General features: G+C 40.9%; 1 protein-coding gene across 1 annotated transcript; it reads right to left on the bottom strand.

Annotated features, from left to right (window-relative positions):
- Positions 1–17,822: 17,822 nt before the first annotated feature.
- LOC105695454 (troponin C) lies at positions 17,823–19,821 on the bottom strand. The gene is made up of 5 exons (XM_012416993.2): positions 19,693–19,821; positions 19,545–19,572; positions 19,212–19,355; positions 18,171–18,422; positions 17,823–18,078 (listed from the first exon to the last, which is right to left on the bottom strand). Exons 1-5 carry the CDS (start codon positions 19,693–19,695, stop codon positions 18,044–18,046), a joined length of 462 nt encoding a protein of 153 aa, XP_012272416.1. The 5' UTR covers positions 19,696–19,821; the 3' UTR covers positions 17,823–18,043.
- Between the last annotated feature and the right edge of the window lie 1,663 nt (positions 19,822–21,484).

Here is a 21,484-nt window from a genome sequence, read left to right as displayed (position 1 = left end):
GTTTGCGATGGAAACGTTAGCCGAGGCATTTTCAGTAATCGCTTCTTGGATTTTTCAGATGTCTCGGATGCCTGGACGCTGATTTTACACGCTTCGTGCTGAGGTACTCTTCGCAGACGTGTTCAAGTCATGTAGGTGGAATTTTTTATTCCTCTTTTTAGGAGAGGGAACTGATAATGCGATGTAAGCCGTGATTATTAATATTTCATATTTTTTTAGGGGTTTGTATAGGAGCACTGGTTAACCCCATGTTTTGCTTTGTATGCGGATGGGTGCATACAGCGATGCAGGTGGAATTCTTATTCTTCTCAATTTTGGGGGGGAACTAGTAACGCGATGTAAGCCGTGATTATTATTGATATTTCATATTTTTTAGTTGGTATGGGAGTTTAACCCTGGTTAACCCATGTTTTGCTTTGTATGCGGATGGACGCACTGGTGGAGGAGATTAGTTTTCAGAGGATGGACAAGAAGTCGTCTGCAATGTAACGAGCGTAAGAGATCGCCATGTAAAGTGGCGTTCTAATGGACGCTGTATGCCGTGATTATTATTAATATTTCATATTTTTTAGTTGGTATGGGAGTTTAACCCTGGTTAACCCATGTTTTGCTTTGTATGCGGATGGACGCACGTCGCGCTGGTGGAGGATTTGTTTTCAGGGGATGGACAAGAAGTCGTCTATAATGTAACGAGCGCAAGAGACCGCCATGTAAAGTGGCGTTCTAATGGACGCTGTATGCCGTGATTATTATTAATATTTCATATTTTTTAGTTGGTATGGGAGTTTAACCCTGGTTAACCCATGTTTTGCTTTGTATGCGGATGGACCCACGTCGCACTGGTGGAGGATTAGTTTTCAGGGGATGGACAAGAAGTCGTCTACAATGTAACGAGCGCAAGAGGTCGCCATGTAAGGTGGCGTTCTAATGGGGCGCTGTCCGACTTGCAACGGCTTGAGCAAACGAGAGTGGCGAAACGGGCCCGATCGGCGTGGGCAAAAAGTTTTTTAATTGGCCAGTACCGTTTCACCCGACCATTGTTTCTTTCCACGGGATTGCACAATCGGCGCGTTATGTGTCCGAAGAGAGCAGAGGGCCATTCGTACGAATTCGACAAATTCCTCCTGAGGAATCTGCCGAACGGCGACGCGCGAGAGGAGATAAAAATCGACTCCGCAAGGTACCGGCCACCTGGAAAGTGCTTTTTCGGCCCGAACGAAAAGCCGCGTTTCCTCATTCGACGAATCAAATTACCGCACCTGTATTCCGCAAAACTGTCGGCGATACTGCCTCGTAGTCGTAAACAGAATACCGCCGAAAATTACTCCATACCGCGCCGATTTGCGCCCGGAAAGACCGCAAATATCAGAACTAATCTAGCCTGATTTTCCTGCGTCATCTTACTGCGAGAAAAACATTTCTTTATTACAACGGGCTTGTAAAATTTGGTATAATACTATTTAGAGACGATGAGTGATAGTCAAAGATTTTTCAAATTTCTTTTCACTCAAAATTCAGGGTGTAATCTGGAGTCTGGGGTGTTTAGAGATTTTCTTACCACTTGTGACGCGTCGTTTCATTGAGGGAGAATTTTTTTATTAGAATTAAGCGGTACAACTGGGTACGGTAGAATATAGTCGAGGATTTTTGGAGACTTCTTTTTTTACTGAAAACCATGTTGCGATTTTCTCGCTGCACTTCTTTTGGCCATGCTTATTAATTTCCGAGTATTTCGCTCACGCCCGGCGCAATTTTCTCTCCGTTCATTGGAAGTCCCTCTCGACTGATGTAAGTCGGCCGACGGTTGTTACAACTCTCGCAACTCCGTAGAGAATTTCCTATGCGTAGGTGCGGATCCATAAATTACGAGGTCCATAAAATCGAGCGAACAGCGACGCTCGCCGTCGAGCCGCGACTCTCTTGCTGCTTGTCCGAGAATTATTGCCCCCCGGCTTCTCTGACGTGTAACAGGTGTATTTTCATCCAGGAGATGGGTTTTCGAAAATGCAAGCAGCAAGAGTGTTCCGAGCGATTTTAAGAATTTATTCTTCCTATCAATGAAATCGTACATCATAGGCCGTACCTCTCAGGAAATTAACTACTCTGTGCAATGTATCGTGTAATTCCAATGGAAAGGAACTATCAACGGCTATCAAAGATTCGCGTTATCGCCGGCCGGTTTATCATCTCGTCTAAACGTGAAAGTTACCGTGGAATTCAATGCCGCGTGAAGACATTTAATATTACTCTCAATTCACAGGCCAGTACACATTTCTTTGCCCGTGACACGGTAACGCGCTTAGTTACAAGTTCAATTTACGTCTGTCGTCTAGGTACGGTACGAGATATTAACTGCAGCTGCAACTGCATAGGCGAGTGCAGTTCGCGTAATGGCATCCACTATGACCGAGGAAAACGGGAATCGCAACGCCGGGGATGTCGAATTAAAACAACCGACATGTAAGTAGAAAGTAAAGGGGCGATTAAGACATCATTTCCCTGTTTAATATTCCGAATTAATCGTTATTTTTGATCTCTAATATTTTCTCGGTAACTTATGCCGTAAGCTGTTCCCCGACTATTTCGACATCGACTCTCGATGTGTGGGTGTGACACTGCTCGTGTGAGTACTTTCACCAACAATGAATGACCAATGGAACGAATCGATCCTGCCGTAATTCCACTCCATGGAAAGGTCAGGATTTACGGAGGTATGGCTATTATCAGAAGCTGCGAGTGCATTTCGCGGTGAACACTGCTTGCAATTAAATCACTCGGTACCTGGGGTCATATCTTGGATAGTGATATTCGGACTTCTTCTGAAAGGTATCTAAATATTAATCGAGATCAATTTTTATCAGCCCAAATGTGTAGTGGAATTAAATACCTTTATGTACTGTATATTAAAATTATATTGATTTTCTTTTTTTAACGTTCTGCGCTGCATCTTTTCAATATGGGTGGGTTGGAATACGTGTCATCGATGCCTCGATAATGATTCCTACCCCCGAGATCATTAACATTTAAATATTAATCGAGATCAATTTTTATCAGCCCAAATGTGTAGTGGATTTAAGTACCTTTATGTACTGTATATTAATATTATATTGATTTTCTTTTTTTAGCGTTCTGTGCTGCATCTTTTCAATATGCGTGGATTGGAATACGTGTCATCGATGCCTCGATAATGATTCCTACCCCCTAAGATCATTAACATTTAAATATTAATCGACATGAATTTTGATCAGCCCAAATGTGTAGTGGAATTAAATACCTTTATGTACTGTATATCGTTCTGCGCTGCATCTTTTCAATATGGGTGAGCTGGAATATGTGTCATTGATGCCTCGATAATGATTCCTACCCCCGAGATCATTAAATGGCGGACGTAAGAACTGACTTGCTGTCTGGTCTGCGAAGTGAGGAGCAATAAAAGCAACATCTGGAACGCCGGCGGAATAATTCCAAGTTAATTGCGCTGGTTAATGCTCGAGCCTTTTTCCCGAAGACAGAGTCCACGCTCGAATCGCATAACCAGCTCGTATTTATCGAGAAACGTGAAATCGTTACCCGATCGTAATTGCGAGGCAGTCCCCCTGCACCCCGGGGATATATGTAAATCACAACTGGGGCGCATATTTCCTTCATTCAGTTTTCAGTATAATTACCCTCCTAAAAGAGTTAAGTGACGTACATACTTGGTATTGTGATTTGATCCCAGTTACTTATTGGAGAAACTAGTGGGACAAAAATAGTGACTTTTGGAAGAGGTACGATTTTGGTGGAATTTTCATAGGAATATTAATTTATCGAAAGGACAATTTTTTGCAAGAACTTAATGTAGGACAGATACCGTGATTTGTTTAAAGGATATTCCACGCAACCCTGTACTTGGCAATGCTTTTTTACACGGATTCAATTTTTAGTACCTACCAGCTGCTCTTGCAATTGTTGTTTACCCTCCTCCACGGACCCTATTTTCGCTACCATAAATCGTAATAAGTTTCCCTCGCTACTATTTCCCGTCCTAAATTAACAAACCGTATGATACATTCTCCTGCCGGCGCAATTTATCTTCCGTCTGCGTTTTGGAATTTTTACGCAAAGTAAATGCGCTATTGAAGGGCAGGGCGGTCTTGTTTATGGCTGTAAAGTGGAGGTGGGTGTACTTTAGCCCCATTAAAGTATGACTCCGCGTTTTGCTCGCACAAAGGTCAATAGTTACGTGTACTCTGCGATTCGTTCCGTTAGGGGTTCTTAGGTGGTCAGGAATTTTAAAAAATGAGTTTGCGGGGATAATTCAAAATACGTGGCACTCGTTTAACATCCTCGGCATACCGAGTCACGTGACGTTACGTATTCCGTCATGAACACGTCGACTGTTCCCCGTCATTAATTCCTGCACATAATGCTGTATTCTTTCTGTATCATTTCGCTGTACCATTTCTCAGTACAGTGATCGTAAGTGGAGCGATAGCACTTACGAAAGTCCTTAGATTAGATTTTGCGATACGCATTGCTTGAATCGACTCGAACGATCGCCTTTCTAACTAGTCGAACCTCGCTGACAATTGTAGACAATCCGGTAGAGTTTGTCGAGTAAACTTGTCTTATCATTTGTCGGTAGTCGCCTAATCAAATACCTGTACTCGTTGAATTACACAGAAACGTTTATACATTGGTACTCTAAGAGAAAAGATTCATCGAACCAAAGAAACATATCTTTGACTAGTACCGAAGAACATATTTTGCGCAATTCGAACAATATTTCTTTTTCTCAGTGTAGCCAATATTCAGAGTAAGGTCTCTTTATATGCATTAAGGTGAAGTGAAACACCCTTCAAATCGGTCGATACAAAAACAACACTTTTTTTTAAGGGTATTACACCAAACTGTCCGAAATTTTGACACATCACTCCTCATCATCTAAGAATTGTCCTGACACATTTCAAAATTTGGATTTTTCAAAAAAATTTTTTAACTCAGTCCAGACCAGAACCAAAATGGCGTCGAGCTCTCATATTTCGATCAATATACAATTATCGAAGGCTCTAATATGAGAATCGAAAGGGTCAGGACAATTTTACGACAACTTAGAGCACTCTGGTAATAGATAAACTCGCATTTGAACGGGATAAAGGCAAAAAAAGTGTTGTATGCGCTTCTATACCAAAACGATGGTAATACGAGGTCTCGGAGTGAAAATTTAATTGACCTGGAAATCACAGATGGCGCAGGGGGTCCTTCAGCAGTCAATTAGGGCCCCAGAAAGCACGAATCCAGAGTATTTCTGGAGTTTTACTTCGATTTCTTGATATTTATTGTACGAAAACGAAAGGTGGAGTATGCCATTTGGTACAATACCCAATATAATTCGACCCAGCTGTCGATATAAAAACGAACGTCGGCAACGTAGGCATTTAGAAAGATCTTCTTTATCGACGTCGATCAAGTTCCTCGACGTGTTTCACTTCACCTTAGTCGCAAGACTCCAATAGAGGGAACGTTTCCGTCCTGATTTGCGGAACTGCAGACTTTCCCTCGACTGAAGTCCGAGAGAGAAAAAGAAAAAGAAAAAGGAAAAAAAAAAGCGTGATCAAGTTCACGAGCGGGTCAGTAAAAAAGAGAAAAATAATGTACTTTGCGACAGTACGACTCCATTAGCGCGTGTAGTCGCAAGAACGCGAAGTAAAAATGGGTCCGCAGGGGACAATGGTAAAATTCTTATTACGACGTGGCTCTCACGACGATTTATGTCGTGATGTTAAAGGTGAGGCATAGAATCGGCTCGTTTCCGCGTAAGCGAGACACTTCAGGTGGAAAATGACAATTCGCGTTGCATCGTCCCGATTCTCACTAGTTGGCTTTGGGAACGAAAGTCTTCCTCGAGTAGCGAAATTTTAAGAGCCGAGAACCGGCCGAAACTTGGGCAATTTGGCCACCGCCTTGATGAACGGATGGCGGGTTAAAAAAGTATCATGAATGGATCATGAATGTTTCTTGCCGATAGTCGTGAATTGCATAAACCCCGGGGATGGCGACAAAAAGATTTATTATCCCCCTGGAAGAAGTTTCAAGCATTGGCGCGATCGGCTCGATCACGCTACGCTTTATCGATTGTTGTTATACGTTAATCCTTGTTCTTTCATATTTTTCTCCTTTTTCCTTTTCAGCAGGAAAGTCGAGCGTTAACCGAAGAAAGTGACGATTCCCGGAAACCGCAGATGATCGTCGCGAATCGACGCGATTCTTGGGATTTCATTGGCCAAGGAGCCAATTCAAGGGGCGATAACGCTTTCCGATTTACGAAGTCCATGATTTCAGGGGAACCGGAAATTCCAACGATCTAGGAGAAATTTATTTCATCACCAAGTACTCACCAATTGCGAGGAACAAGCACCTCGAGTATAAAGGAACGAATGTTTGTGAAAGGGAATTTTTTCATATGTATATATTATATGTATATTAATTTTTACAAGACATTTTATATCATTACACAGACCTTATTAAGACGTGGATAATTTAGGAAGGAACAATAAGCGTAAACATGGTCGAAATAAAAATCCTCTTGATCGACGAAGTCCATGATGCGAGGGAAACTGAAAATTCCTGGTTTAAAGAAGATTTATTTCACCACCGAATATTCACCAATCGGAAGAACAATTTTTTTAGTCCAAAGGACCGTGGAGGACCTTTTGCGAAAAGTCATTTTTTCTTAGGTATATTTTACATATATTTATTTTCAGAAGACGTATTCATTATTACAGAGTCCTTATCAAGGCGTAGATAATTTGGGAAGGAACAGGAAACATTAATAATGCAGCAATAAAAAGAGTCTCGCGTGTGTCCGGTTTCTCGTCGAGGGAGCGTTGCCGATACGTCTGGATAAAAAGAAGAAATCACACGATCGACGATTCCGGGATAATAACGTAGCGCCTGTTGAAACGGGAACTGTTCTGAAGTACCGCCGGATTATTACAGAGGAAGTACACTTTCTTTTTTTTCCTCCGGCAATCCCACTTCTTTTACGCGCGTAAAATGCGCCCAGGTAGTCGGAGAAAGAGAATCGGAGTGTGAACATTACGCGTCAAAGAAACGTCGTTGTCGAGTAAAATTGATTTAATTGACCCCCGATTACTCTTAATTCTCCCACCGACCATAACCGAACCCAATATAAGTAGTCACAATGCAATAATCGTAAATCCCGAGTGATTAATCCTTGCTTCGGAAATCCCGTGACAAGGACCTTGACAACATTTTACGTGGGTTGATCAATTGACCGTGTCGATGATTAATTATCGGGAATTAAATGACCCATGGAGATGCTCTTTATATTTTGGAATTTATCAGGACGTTCCCTTACAATGGAAACAGGGCTTCTAGGTGCAGGGTTAATTAAATCATTAAAATTGTATCCCTTATCGATATCCAATTTTCCGATCGATCTGGATCGAGATCCTTGAGGACTGGTCGATTCGTTCTGCCATTAAAGCATATCGCTGCCAGTCACTGCGATTGTCATTTAAACACTCGGATTGCAAAACTTGCGTGACTCGCCTTTTGCAGGTGGCGAGCGATTAGTTAAAACAATTCGATCGATCGATCAATAAATACTTGGCCGGCTAGTAATAAATCGCTGCGATTTCGTGCCGCCTTTAAAAGTAATTATTGTAATTTATAATAATTTATGATAATTTATAATAATTTATGATAATTTATAATAATGTATAATTGAATATTTTAGGACTCTTGGAATTTTTCATCATGGAGGCCTAGACCGGATGTGGAATTTAATGTTCAGGGTCTACTGAAAACTCAAAAATGAAAACGGACGTCGTTTTCAATCCTTCGAGAGGGCCTCGTTACCAGATCCGAAGAGATAACGAAGCTCGTGTAACTAATTGAAGGAGAAAGTACCTAGCGTGGGCATAATTAAGCGAATGTTAAGTCGCTCTCTTGCATTTCTAAACGATTCGACCGCATCCCTGGGGAATGGTTATGAATAATTATCGTAACTACGGCAGCGGCCAGGACAAAATGCTCAGTTGACTTCCTTCATGGGTACTTACTCGTAAGACTCGATAGTACGTAACAGCGAAGCGCAAGAAACGCAATGCGCGATCGTATGAAATGACTACTTGCGCCATTTGCTATTTACTATTGCATATAGCATTCCCTGGGAAATTTAATTATTCACCGGCGAACCAGTTAAAGCTTTTCCAAGGAAAACGTCATATGGATGTTTTTCTTGCATACGAATAGATTCGGATGAAAAATTGTACATTGTTGCGAAACCTCGTTGGTCGACATTTGGAAATCTTGCACGAAACTGTCAATTTCCCACCGCGACGTTTCATCGAATGAACTTGGGAATCGACTCTCTGACAAATGAGCCGCTCAGTGCACACATCGACTAACTCCACTTTTTGAAAAATCTTAAATTTAGGTGTCAAAACACTTGGTATAGTCATAACTTTTTATATTTATAATATCTTTCCTGATTAATAGAGATTAACCCCATTAAACGGCAAAATTTTTTTGGGCACTGAATAATAAGTAATTTATTTCAGAAGCCATTTTGATTAATTCCATACTCTAATGTAAATCGTAGACGAATACCTGGCAGTATAGTATTATTGGATTATCTGTTGCGGCCGTACATCGACGCTTTTTTTTTTAAACAGCCGAAGATGCTTTCCCCCTTTCAACAATATGAGTAATAAAATCGCATCAGCAAACAGATAGAAAGAAGCGCAATGCAGACGGTAGTTAGTATAACAGTGATCTCTCACGCTGAATGTTACTGTATACTTCACCAATATTACACGGACTACATATTTTTTGGTCTTTTCAACATTACTCCCTGATTGTTTTTAAAGAACTAAATATTATACCGTTATAATCAAGATGAATGAAACTAATAACAATGTGGATGTGGAAAGCAGGGATGATTCTTCAATACGATTTATCAGCAGAAAGTCTGGTGCAAGAAGACGTTTATCGTGTTTCTCGGATTCATCCGATTGCAACGGTACAAATTCCCCAACAAACACATCGATTGGGAGGAAAAGAAGTCGTAATCCTGATAAATGGGCACGAAATTTACAAAAGCATAACGGAACAAAAGGTTTGGTATACAGGAATAGGGGAGGAAATTTAATACCTGCAAAAACATTTGTCGATATAAAATGCAGACGATTATTTTTTGGCTATTCTTTCTTATTAATTTTATATACCGTTAGATGAAAACTACAACTGTATTTATGTATTCTACATTATATATTTGAAGTTATATTATAATAGGAATTTTAAAAAAGAATCTACATTACTTCATCGCATTTCTCAACTTTTTGTTTTATGGAGTTAATCAATGTGTGCACTGAGCGGCTCAAATATCGAAATTTCTTTTGCAATTTAATTTCCCCTCTTTTTTTATAACACGTCACTTGATAAGTTTACGCAACGCAAAGCAGTAAAAGTGGATTTCAATTCACTGATGCGGCCGATTCGAGACGACAAGGTGGAGGAAGATGATAAATGGATTCGAAAATATGGCCGAGGTCTCTCGAGTGACTTCAATGACTGCACCACTTCTGATGACATGTCAAGAGGCACCTCGTATCCTGGCGAGTCAGCATGGCTAAACAGACCCTCGAGGTCTCATTGTTCCTAACTCGTTTGGTTATTTAACCTGGGAGAAGTGGTCGTTAAAAGCGAAAACGACGCCCACGAATCGGCGCTTCGGTTGTAACAATTGGTCAAGTGTCTTTCTCGACTTTTGACAAATTCAAGGCGCTAATTGAAACGCCACTTCGTCTTCCGTTTCCCGGGGTTTTCCATTTCAAGAGACTTGGCTAGAAAGGTGAGCGAGGACTCTCTTTAAAATCGGCCTCTTTCAGTCTCGGCCTCGTTTTACGTTTAAGGAATGGCCGAAAAAGACAAAATGGAACTCGAGGAACGGTACTCGAAGACAGATCGCTCCGAATGGAATTTATTACGGCTGGGATTTAACTGTATATGTCCTGATAAGAGTATCAGGAAAAGAGAAATGTACGATTTATCGCTGAAAAAAATGGCCGATCGGCGAAGTGTTAAATTCCAGAAGAATGCCTCGTTTAAACTCTGCCACGGATTCTTATCTCTGGGCTTGTCTTTCATTATTTTGGGCAATTCCTTTTGATAAATGGCTCGGCGCGTCTCGAGGCAATTTTTTTCTTTCCACGAGAGAAACGAACCACCGGCACGTCAGATTTTGACAATTACACGATAACGTCACGCTTTCTTGGCCGAAACTCTTCATGCATACGTGCCCATTTGCCTATTGCAATGGGGAACAATGAAATTGAACGTGATTCTTGCACGGAGCAACAATGCATTCATCTGTGCAAGTTACTGCAGAACATGGAGATGGTAATTGATATTCTTTCCGCAGCGGTGCAATTGAAGAGTCGGGCACGAAAGAATTACTACAGAGACGTTTCGTAACATTTTTCCGCAACTTTTTGCGCATTTATTCGATATTCGAATTTCACATTCTGGAATTCCTAGGTAATGGAAAAGTCGATATAAGACCCTCAGAAACGTCCTGTCAGGGAAATTAAATGCAAGGGAATTTTGGAAATTTATATGCATTTCACTTCGCCTCACATCTGGACCGTATCTGGAGCATCTTATCAAAATCTCAGCCAATTTCTCCTACTGGCCATTAAAAGTAACGAGAGGCTGTAGACTTTCAAAAGCCCGCTTTCGAGTCCCCCAGACGTGCTCGAAATTTAATTTCATTTAATATGTATATTCATCTTCGGAGGAATATCTCAGAAATATTGAACCGTGCTCGATATTTATTTTTATTTAATATGTATATTCAATTTCGAGGGAATATTTCAGAAGTATTCGATAGTGCTCGACATTCAATATCATTTAACACGTATATTCATTTCCGAGGGAATATTTCAGAAATATTAGATAGTGCTCTACATTCAATTTCATTCAATACGTATATTCATTTTCGAATGAATATTTCAGAAATATTAGACAGTGCTCGACATGTAATTTCATTTAATATATATATTAATTTTCGAATGAATATTTCAGAAATATTAAACAGTGCTCGACATGTTATTTCATCTCAATATGTATATATATTAATTTTCGAATGAATATTTCTGAAATAGTAGACAGGGCATCGGAGTGCATTTTCCTCCGAAATCGCCGAGCGATTTCTCCTTCCGGGCATCGATATCGGTAGTTGTCTATCGAGGAAAATCGCTTCCGCAACGACGGGCATTGATTTATGCCATCATAGATCGGTACCGTTCTTTCGGTCCATCGACTTTCATTCACGACATTTCGCGATTCTTTCTCCCTCCGCGAAATGGCCATTCGCCGAGTTGCACCGCTAATACATTCCAGCCCGAGGTACTTTCTTGCAGTTTGGACATAGTGAAAAATCCCACTTCCGCTTGCATGCCTCCGCAAGTATCACATCCCGTATTAACCTCTGCACATACATGTATATATATATTTTTTTTTTCACGTTTCTTTCTGCGTCACTTATTTCGCCACTGGGCACTCAATCTTCGCCGTATTGTCTATCAGGAAAACCGGAAGTTACCGGAGAAAGGTGTCATTGACAGTGCGCGTTGATTAAACCAAATTCTCATAAAAATACTCTACAAATTACCGATTTTTTACCACTTCCGAGGACGTTATCATAAACTAAGATAACACGACATAGGAAACGTCACATCTTACGTCTCTTTTGATAATAAATTCCAGCTAACCGACGCTAACTAGCCCTCTCTAAAAATAGACGGAAGATCCTCCACACTTATCACGCCTCTAGAAAATTAATAATTAATGTAGGGCGGGTTTTTAATGTAAATAAAAAAAAATGGTTAAACGTGGCAAAGTGCAGCAGTTAGGCGCTGCTTCCGGGTTTACCGGGACGTTGTCTTTTTGCCGTCGTTTAGGGGCGGCATTCAAATATCCTTCCGTGGAAACCTCAATTTTGAGGGATATCTTATAAAGGTGCCGTAACGATAAAAGGGTGACCGACATGCTAATTATTCCCGATTTAAGTGCCCTCTCTTGCTACGTTTACGGCCATAAGCGCGCTCGACCGACACGTAACGTTTATTCCCCACGAGAAAACGCCTTTATGTCTACTTTATGCGACGTGCCAATGAGCAGTTACTTCTTTTTCATCCTCGGGCTACAAAGTTTACGGCATCTTTGTTCTTTTTTCCCTCCCGGACGATAAGCGCGCCGATCGGGAAAATCGGCCCATCGGATCGCACCGTAATCGTAACGACTTTTATCACGATTATTAAGTTTTTCGCCACATTTCCCTCCCCACATTTGGTTTTAATTTTCCCTTGTACACAATATCCTTCCCAATATCGGGGAATAATTACGTATATAGAGTCGTGGATAATGTGGCCGGTGCAATTTTCATTTTTTTTTATCATCCAGCCCCGCCGTGAAAGTACTTCGTGATAATTACGGGCACTAATTTCGCAAGGCCTCCTCATAATGCTAATTACTTCCGAAAACTGACCCGTGCCAATAATCGGGAGCTTTTAACCGCGTTAACCCGTTCATGATCTCGTTGCACAACTGCTTCCCTATCCGAGGAACAACGAAATTTCCTGTACAGCTTTCTTACGTTCCGAGTAAGGCGGGCATAATCATTCCATAATCGGACTTATTCGTTGCTCGGTGCTCTTAACCGAGGAGGCATTTCCGGGAGAAAGAAATGGTTCCTCGGTGTACATACATTCGTGTAATTCCTCTGTTAAAACGTCACGTGCATATAATTATGCGCAATATTTTGTTTTTCCCGCGGTCATTTAGACTCGGAAGGTGTAATGCTATTTATTTAAATTCCCTCTCAAGAATTTCAACATTTCCAACTTGAGGGGAGAAAAAAGTATCCCTACAGGGACAAGAGAACGTACCGGCGCTAAGTAACGTGTAATTACCTCTGAAGTTGTTTGACATAATTTGTCAATAATTCAAATTTTTAGATACTTGTCTGGGATTTCACCTGGTATTTTTTATTAAGTCATGAGAAATCATTTCGTAACCGATAACAGGCTCTAAAATCTTCATAATCCCCTTTTACGGGGATTTTCCAGCTAATCGATGCATATGCAATTTTAATGCATGCCATTATACTCCAAATTGCATATCGCGTCAGGGATTCTGCACTTCCCTGAAGAAAAGTGGAAAATCGCCGGAGGTCTTTTTATTTATTATTCCAGGAATGAGGAAAGCCCTAGGGGCTCAGTTTAAATAAATATAAAATTGTTAGTTAATAATTAGGGACCCCGAATTGTGAAGCCTCTTCTTGCGGAGCCCTGAAATATTGTTCCCGCTAAAATTCCCTGGCTTTCCAGCTACCGGATAATTAATTTCGCGGGATAATTAATTTCCTGCTTCGGGGCCAGGCGTTCCTTGACGAAATACTTTTTCCTTATTGTCAGTGCACGTATATAATTTATAGTTAACGAGCAATAACCACCGAATCCACGGGGGATCTCACTGACGAGAATTAACGCACTCGACTAATTGCTCTGCCGTCACACATCCTTACTAAACAATTTTACACGCTTCACAGGTTACCGCAAAAGGACGATTTTTGCAATATCCTGGTTACACACGTGCTTGAGTTTCACGTCAACTGTCGTTTTATATTTCTTTCCCCTTTCGGCGGAAAACGGCGGGCGTACTTTTACGCCGACTTATGGAGAAAGAAAAAAGAGAATCCATGCCCGCGCAATTTTCCTCCTATGAAAACGATTATTACTCCGAGGAACATAATCCACCTCGTGTAACCGAAGTAATTTCTTCGGGCGCAACCTTTATTACTCCCCACGGCGAAAATCGTTTCTTCTAGCCCGAATACAAGTACACCCTTTTCGTACTTGGAACTCGTTCATTATACTCGCCACCTCTCGTACGAGAGAATATAATTTTTTCTTTTTCCTGTAAATGTGCCAAGAGCCATGGTCCATTTTTTCCCTCATTCCGTCTCTCTTTCATTACCCTTTAAAGGCGTAATTTATCCCTGGCCGTTAATTGTTAGGCTTGGCGGAATTAAATTCGTTTCCTGACGAAGACTCGACACCTGTTAAGCTCGAGAAGGTCTAAATGTTAATTTAATTATTTCTTGAAATTCTAGCATTAAAAATGGCTATGACATTTTTCCTCACTTTTTGGGGAAAGTGTTATTGGAATTATTTAACACCTTGTGGGATATTTCAGTCGGAATGTCGCTTGATGAGAGGGTAAAACTTTATTACAATGAAATGGCCCGGCTTTCTTTTTATTTCCCGGAATGGTGAAAATGGAAGAGAAGGACACTTAGCATGTACTTTCTTCAAGCAGGCTTCCAGGGATCGGTTTTAAGATGACTGGTTCTACACTCAACGTAACACCGGTAGAACAGTTTCCTAATGTCCCACCAATTGCAAGCTTGCCTTTACGATTTCAATTCCGACATGGGATTTTGCTCGCCATGACACTTACTTCCTGCCCACCATTTTTTTCCTTCTCACCCTTTCTCCTCTCTCTTTACATTTCTCCGTATACACTTCGAGATTGAATCGAGTGCTTCCTCAGTTTTTATTCCAACTTCCAAGAAACTATTCCACATATTTCGAGTGGACGCGATTATTCCCGTGATTACTTTCCCCTGTTCCGTATTTATTTCCGTTGTAACCGAAATACAGCACGCCTCTTCTTTAACAGTGGAACGGAAAACTCCAGTCGTAAAACTTATGGCTTAAGCAAACTAGCACTTACTAAAATCGTCATCATAAAGCAAGGGAGGTATAAAGCAAAGATAAATACCAAGATACAGTATGCTAATAGGTATTTCGCCGAAGACATTGCTGCCCCTTTTTGTCAGCTACTTTCTACTTACCGATGGTTTATCCTATAGCCATCATGCATGAAATAACGTTTAATAATTTCGCTAATTAATATTTTTAAATCCCTCTTAACGCGCGTTATTGCTACATACGAGCTAGAGAGTCGATCAATTAAAGGGAATAATAATTATACATAATTTAAGAGAAGAAATGGAATCATAAACCTCGTTATTAAACCATGATTGGTCCATAATTTCCCTATCGCCATTAGATATGAAATGATGTTAAATGACTTCACTAATCGATGTTTTAACTCCGATTATTCACACTATCGCCTCACTGCGTACGAAGTAATTAAGTTTCACTATCGAGCACCGTTTCTTATAAAACATTTTCCTTCTCTTTCTCTCATAAATTCCGGGGAATTCTCACAAGTACGGAAACCCGATTTGCCCGATTTACGCGTAATGACATAACGAGGAGTAAGAACGATAACTCATAAAATCGTGTAATATCGAGTCTGGAGACCGGAAGTGACGCACCTTGTCTTTCCCACGGTGCGTATTATTGCGTGTCATTATCGATCCAAGTACCCGGTCGAGGAAAATCGACCAGCGATCCCTTTTTATCGAGCCCAGAAAAATCCGACCCATAAACGTCAGAGCTGAAAATTCTCGACACGAACTCCCCAGAATCCGTTCCCAGCTGACAGCTGTCACTTTGACGTTTACCGGGTGCCAATTGGCAGGCGTAACTAACCGGCTGAAAATTGCCACCGACGTGGACTATAAAAAAAAAATTAGCGCGCAGGTTACATAAACGTGAAGGTCCGGACAATCGCAATTTCCCTTCTATTTCCGATAAAAAAAAAATAAAAAAATTGGGTAACATTTAATTTCCCCCCTCCCCTAACAATTCCCCAGAAGAGATGTCCTCTTGGATAACAAATACACCCTGAGAAAATGGAATTTCATTTAACCAGAGAAATATTTCCTTAAACAGTGGCAATGATTAATTTTGTTAAGAAATCAAAGAACTCAAATAATTGAAAATTTATTTGACTTGATTTTGGCCAATCAGTCTTTGAAGTTAAAATACAGTTGTTTCGTACAATGAATGTTTTCCTCGGCGTAGGAATATTTCTTCCCTCTGTTTTTCATTTCATAAATATGATTTTTAATGGGTGGGTTTACAGAAATTCTCTGAAGAGACATTTTTCTTTTTCTTTCTGTCCTTTTAAGTAATTCCGATTTTTGGACGAGTTAGCGATCTATGTTCTGCTCGATTCGATAGATCGTCTTGTTCGAGTCGTAAAGTTCGACCGCGCCACTTCCGGGAGATTGTTCACGTGTTCGCTCGAGAGACCTTTCAGACCTCTCGAAGCCGACTTCGAGACTGTTCTCGATCGCTCGTTGCGATACATATCGAGCCGCAGGTGTCGATTGAAAGTTTCCCGGTGGAGGCGCGACCTACCCCAAGATTTTCGACCCACGTGGAGGCTCGCGTTGCGTCATCGCCGGACCTCGTGAACAATTTCATTCATTTTTCCCGCGGTAATTTGCATAGAGCTTTCTCCTGGCAAGGCTTAAGGAGAACGCATTATATCCATGGAGAGCCAATGCTCAAGCGATGCTTTTTACGGCACCTCCTGGAATTATCAAGATTTTATGTAACGCCGTGAGCCGTTCGGTTCCAATGTTAATATAATTCTTAATTAATACGTAACTGCAGACATGATTACTAACAAGTTCTTTTTTTCTCCACGCCTGAAATTCCGTTAAATCGTAAACCTGCGTGCACGTAGAAAAATTTAGTTTATTTAACAAAATCGACTGCATTTGGTTAATTTCAGCTCATTTTACCAAACTCTTCTTCGGTCGTCTAAAATTGTATTGGTTAACTCGTTTCGTTCATTTCGAAAAAAATTAGATAGACATTTTGATTAAATGTACCAAATCACTTTAATATTTTATGTGATGAAAAATTTTCAGGCATAGAATTTACTCGTGTCAGTCATTTAGTTGCACATGTATGGTATGGTTGTATGGTTTAACCAATACAAATTTTATTCAGTCAACCAAATATTTATCTGTGTATGGCTTGGAGGAATTTGTTTAATTATTGAACGGGGTGTCGAATCAAATTTTGCATTTATTGTTTGCAGGAAATGGATATCTTTGTGGCTGGTCTTGTGACTTTGATGAGAGAATAGAATGGAAACTATGAACTGGAATTTTCGCCCACGTAAATGCACCAACGTGCATTATTATGCATCGTGGGAAATGCAAGTGCAATGGCTGTGCTGGGAGGATGTAATGTCTCCAATTTGGTTAGGCTCCTACGAACCAATTAAACTCGTAGGCCGTGGCTTTTATGGTTTATAATGTTACTCAGTACGTCACCTTAAAACGGAATGGAAATTATGGGGTCTTGTATATTGTATTACTCGGTATGGACTCCATAAGTGGCGAGACTCTTGACACTGCGGTTCCTTTCATGGGTAACCGTGAGTACCTTCACGTGTGAATCGAAGGGAAAAAAATAATTACTAGGAAGGAAAGTCGATATTCGACAAAGAAGTCTCTGTGCAAGACATTGTTACTTTCTCCATTTGTCCTCACGAGTAGACAATTGGTAGTACTTTGATGAAAATCAGATAGACTGATTTTGGGCGCTATATCAAAATTTATAATACAAGAGATCTTTAATTGTTAATAGTTGCGATGACAATCCTGAAGTGGAAGATCGTAAAAATGAGACTACGTACTTCATTTCTTCACTCGTTGTTGCTGGAAATATGAATTTTAATTCCGCGCCTGAGCTGGAGTGACCGTTCCTACTTGGGTGCAACTCTTGCAGCTTGATTTCAGGCTCTACCTAATAGAAAATTTCTCTCGTAATTATTCCTTTGCTAAGCAGGTGGAAAATGTTATGAATAATCGGAGATCCATGACATGCGGAAGTTATTTTATTCGGGACGTTCAAATGATATGTACACGTCATGTGATGGAATTTCTTCAGCGATCGCATGTCTTCCCGAGATGTTCTTTAATTGTCTTATTAATTCCGCATAGATATGCATTATTATGTCCTTCTCTGCATCCCCAGAAATGCATCGAACCGTCATTTCCATTTCAAAGCGTCATTTTTATCGCCGTTTTCGGAATTTAATCATCACCGCCCGTCATTACCTCCATGAACTCTGAAAATTGTTCAATCAGTCGACGTCTTATCACCTAGGTTTCATTTAACATTACCAATTACTTACTTCAATTGATCTGATAATCAACTCACCATCGAAATCAAGGGTGCCCGATCCATCGGCATCAATTTCCTCGATCATGAGATCCAGCTCTTCAGGGGACAATTTATCATCGAGCTCGTGAAGAATATCTCGAAATACGTCCGTAGTTATGTAACCATTCCCTTCCTTATCATAAAGTCGAAAAGCTTCTCTTAACTCCTGCTGCATCGCTTCCGTATCCTCTTCTACGAGGAACCTCGCAGCCAGGGTGCAAAATTCCTCGAATTCCAGCACCCCGGATCCTAAAAATGAAAATTCACGTCGCAAAATTGCAGATCATAAAATCAACTAACGCCGTCAAAATTCATTAAGCTTCCGAAGTGAAAAATTTCTGGAATTTCAGCTCTTCGGATCCTGAAAATCAGAATTCACGTAAGAAAACCGGGAATTACTAATTCGATGAATATCTTCTAAATTGTCAATTGCTAAATCCACGAATGTCTTCGAAATTCTTCAAGCATTCCTCGGCGGAAAAACGAAGAATTCCTTTATTACGAGCAATTCCATTCGCGAATTGGTCTATATAGTCCATTCGAACATTCCGAATAACTCGAGAAAAACGGAGCAATTTTAGCTATTGTATTACACGCGAGCAATTGTACCGAATATTTGCATCGTATGTAGCTGGTTTTCTCGAGGCTCGCAAAAGCAACGATTAGGCCAGTAAGTTATGGCTTTCCGATTTACGGAGCAATTCGAGCGTTTCGAGTAATGCCTTGTTTACCTCCTGATGCGCAAAAAGCAAGCCGACGTTAAATTGCCCCAGTCAATAATGCCAATCACCAGAGTCGGGTTAAAATTGAAAACTGGTAAAAATCAAATTGGATCCACGGAAAAAAAAAAAAAGAAAAAGTGCCGCTCCCCAGGAGGCCATAACTCGAATCTTTCCTTTCTTACTTCCTTTAACTTGCAACCATCTCGGAAGTACTTCGTGGAATGACTTGTTTTCGGAAGTGAAGGTTCTTCGGCGCTCTTTTTCAGAGTTAATTTATAGCTGTAAACTCCGGTTAATTGTTTCAATTTATTCCTACCATCTTCGTCGACTTCTGATATGATCTCTTGCAACGTTGTTTCGCTCAGCTCGTGACCCAACATTGTCAAAATTGTCCCAACCATGTCTGTCCCGATGCATCCTTTCTTCTCGTGGTCGAAAGCATCGAAAGCCTTCTTCAGGACTGGGGAGGAAAATTTGAAAATTTTCAAAAACCACCCGGTCAACCACTATCGCACTATTTTCACTTATCACAGCGTGGGAAGGGACGGCGTTGCTTGTCGTCCTTTTAATTTTCAATTTCTGTGTTTTTTTTTATATTTTTTTTTTATTATTTCCACATTTCTGCCTGAACGCGAGTCACTCTACTTACGCACGATCTGGTCCTTGTTAAGATCATCCTGCAAGGAAAGAAATCACCCGATTTATGAGAGGTTCACCGCGGAAAAATTCGAGGGTTTTCATTGAGATTGGGAGAAAATTTCGGATAATTATGGGGATTTGATCAGGGAGGAACTTGCCATTGCGACGACGGGTACCGATCTTCGAGACAGCCACCAGAAGAGTGGACCCTCTGGTTAAATCCTATTCGAGTTTCCGGCTGAAAACTGGCACTGAACTTCAGATTTAAGTGATTACAAGCATTTCCTGGCACGTGCCTTTAACAGGGAACACCCGAGGCTTTTCTAGTAGCTTTCAAATTCATCGAGGACGTCTCCTCCCTCTTTCGGCGAAGCCTCGATTCGGTAGACCAGGTCCCCCGGGAATTTTTCCCACCAATTTTTCCCGGACTTTTTGCAAAGACAAAATTTTTTTTCGGAAGCAGGAGAGTGCAAGTACATGTCAAAAAATTTCCAAGACGATAGCAGTTGGTGAAGGTATCGGAAATCGACTGGAAATCTCGCGATCCCCTTTTGGCCCGGTATTGTCGCCGAGGCGGAGATTGGCGGGAAATTCAAATATAGAAAAGTCAAATCACCCGGAACGATTGTTGGTCGTCGCAGCTGCATTTGTCAGATCCAACACTAGAGGAGCCAAATTTTAATCGGATAGGCCCGAATCGTTTCATCAACCGTGGATCGTGAAATTAAGGCGACGTGTGTTTTCAGCTGACGGTTCCCGGAAATCGAGGGAAACGCGAAACTTTGATTTACCGCCTGGGGGGAAACACGCCAACCACTGGAAAATTATGTAAAAGGGTTGCGAAGAACTAATGCCGTGATTTTGTCTGGAGGACTCTGCTTCAGCTCGCTTTACTTTCCCTGTAAAAATCCAGAATCACCATTCCTTTCATTATTAATCCTTTGCACTCCCAATTATTGAAATGTCGATTGCTGATGTCGAGTCACCCACGACAAAGGATTGCAAGGGTTAAACTAATTATTAATGGATTAAGAATTAAGTCAGCCTTTCCTCTTAGTTCATCGTGAGATTAAAACAACAAATTGAGGCCAAGATCATGACAATATGCAAATCGGCACGTGCTACGAATTTATTGCGGATTATAAATTTATTATCGTCATCAGGAATGATACTGAAATCCTGGAGAAGGTCTTTATCTTCACGAGAGTAGAAAAATAATTCAACAAGGCTTCAAGATTGCTCTTGAAAAACCCTTCTCGCTACTATCTGCTGATCGACGCGTGTCAAGATTGTCATGTTTCTTATCAATTCGAACCCTGACAGTCCACGTGGCATCTGTCAAGTTTGTCATGTTTTTTATCAATTCCGACCCTGACAGTCCACGTGGCATGTATCAAGTTTGTCATGTTTTTTATCAATTCGTAAGGTTTCATTGATGATAAGATGGATAGATAAAAAAACATGGCATATGTCAGGTGACAGTCCACGTGACATCTGTCAGGTTTGTCGCATTTTTTTTATCAATTCGAAACCTAACAGTCCACATGACACCTATCAAACCAGTCGTAGGAAGTGAACGAGCCACCAGGTGGCAGCTCTTCATGACTCTCTGGGAAAAGAAGCGATCTTCGGCATCCTCTTGAAGAATTCGCTAAAAATGGTAGTCGAGGGTCGAGAATCATCCGCGATGATTCGAGCAGATCTTCGCAGCATCTCTCGACAATGGATTCGCCTAAATATAATAGCTCTTCTCAACTGGCTTATGGTCGTATAATTAGAAGAGCTAAAAATATACAGGTTAGGGCCATTGCCTAGAACCATGTTGGGTTCAGGCTGACTGCCAACTTCGCCTAACGACTTATCGTCACCAGATGCATTTACATGGATTTTAATGACAAACGATGCTCAATCGCTCGTGTCGCCTGGCTAATTTGCGAGCTCGCGAGAATT

Source organism: Orussus abietinus, unplaced genomic scaffold (genome assembly GCF_000612105.2).
Source record: "Orussus abietinus isolate OABI.00-Male unplaced genomic scaffold, Oabi_2.0 scaffold33, whole genome shotgun sequence".
NCBI lineage: Eukaryota > Metazoa > Arthropoda > Insecta > Hymenoptera > Orussidae > Orussus > Orussus abietinus.
Note: the sequence above shows the minus strand (reverse complement) of the source record. Positions and strands in the feature narration are given on the sequence as shown.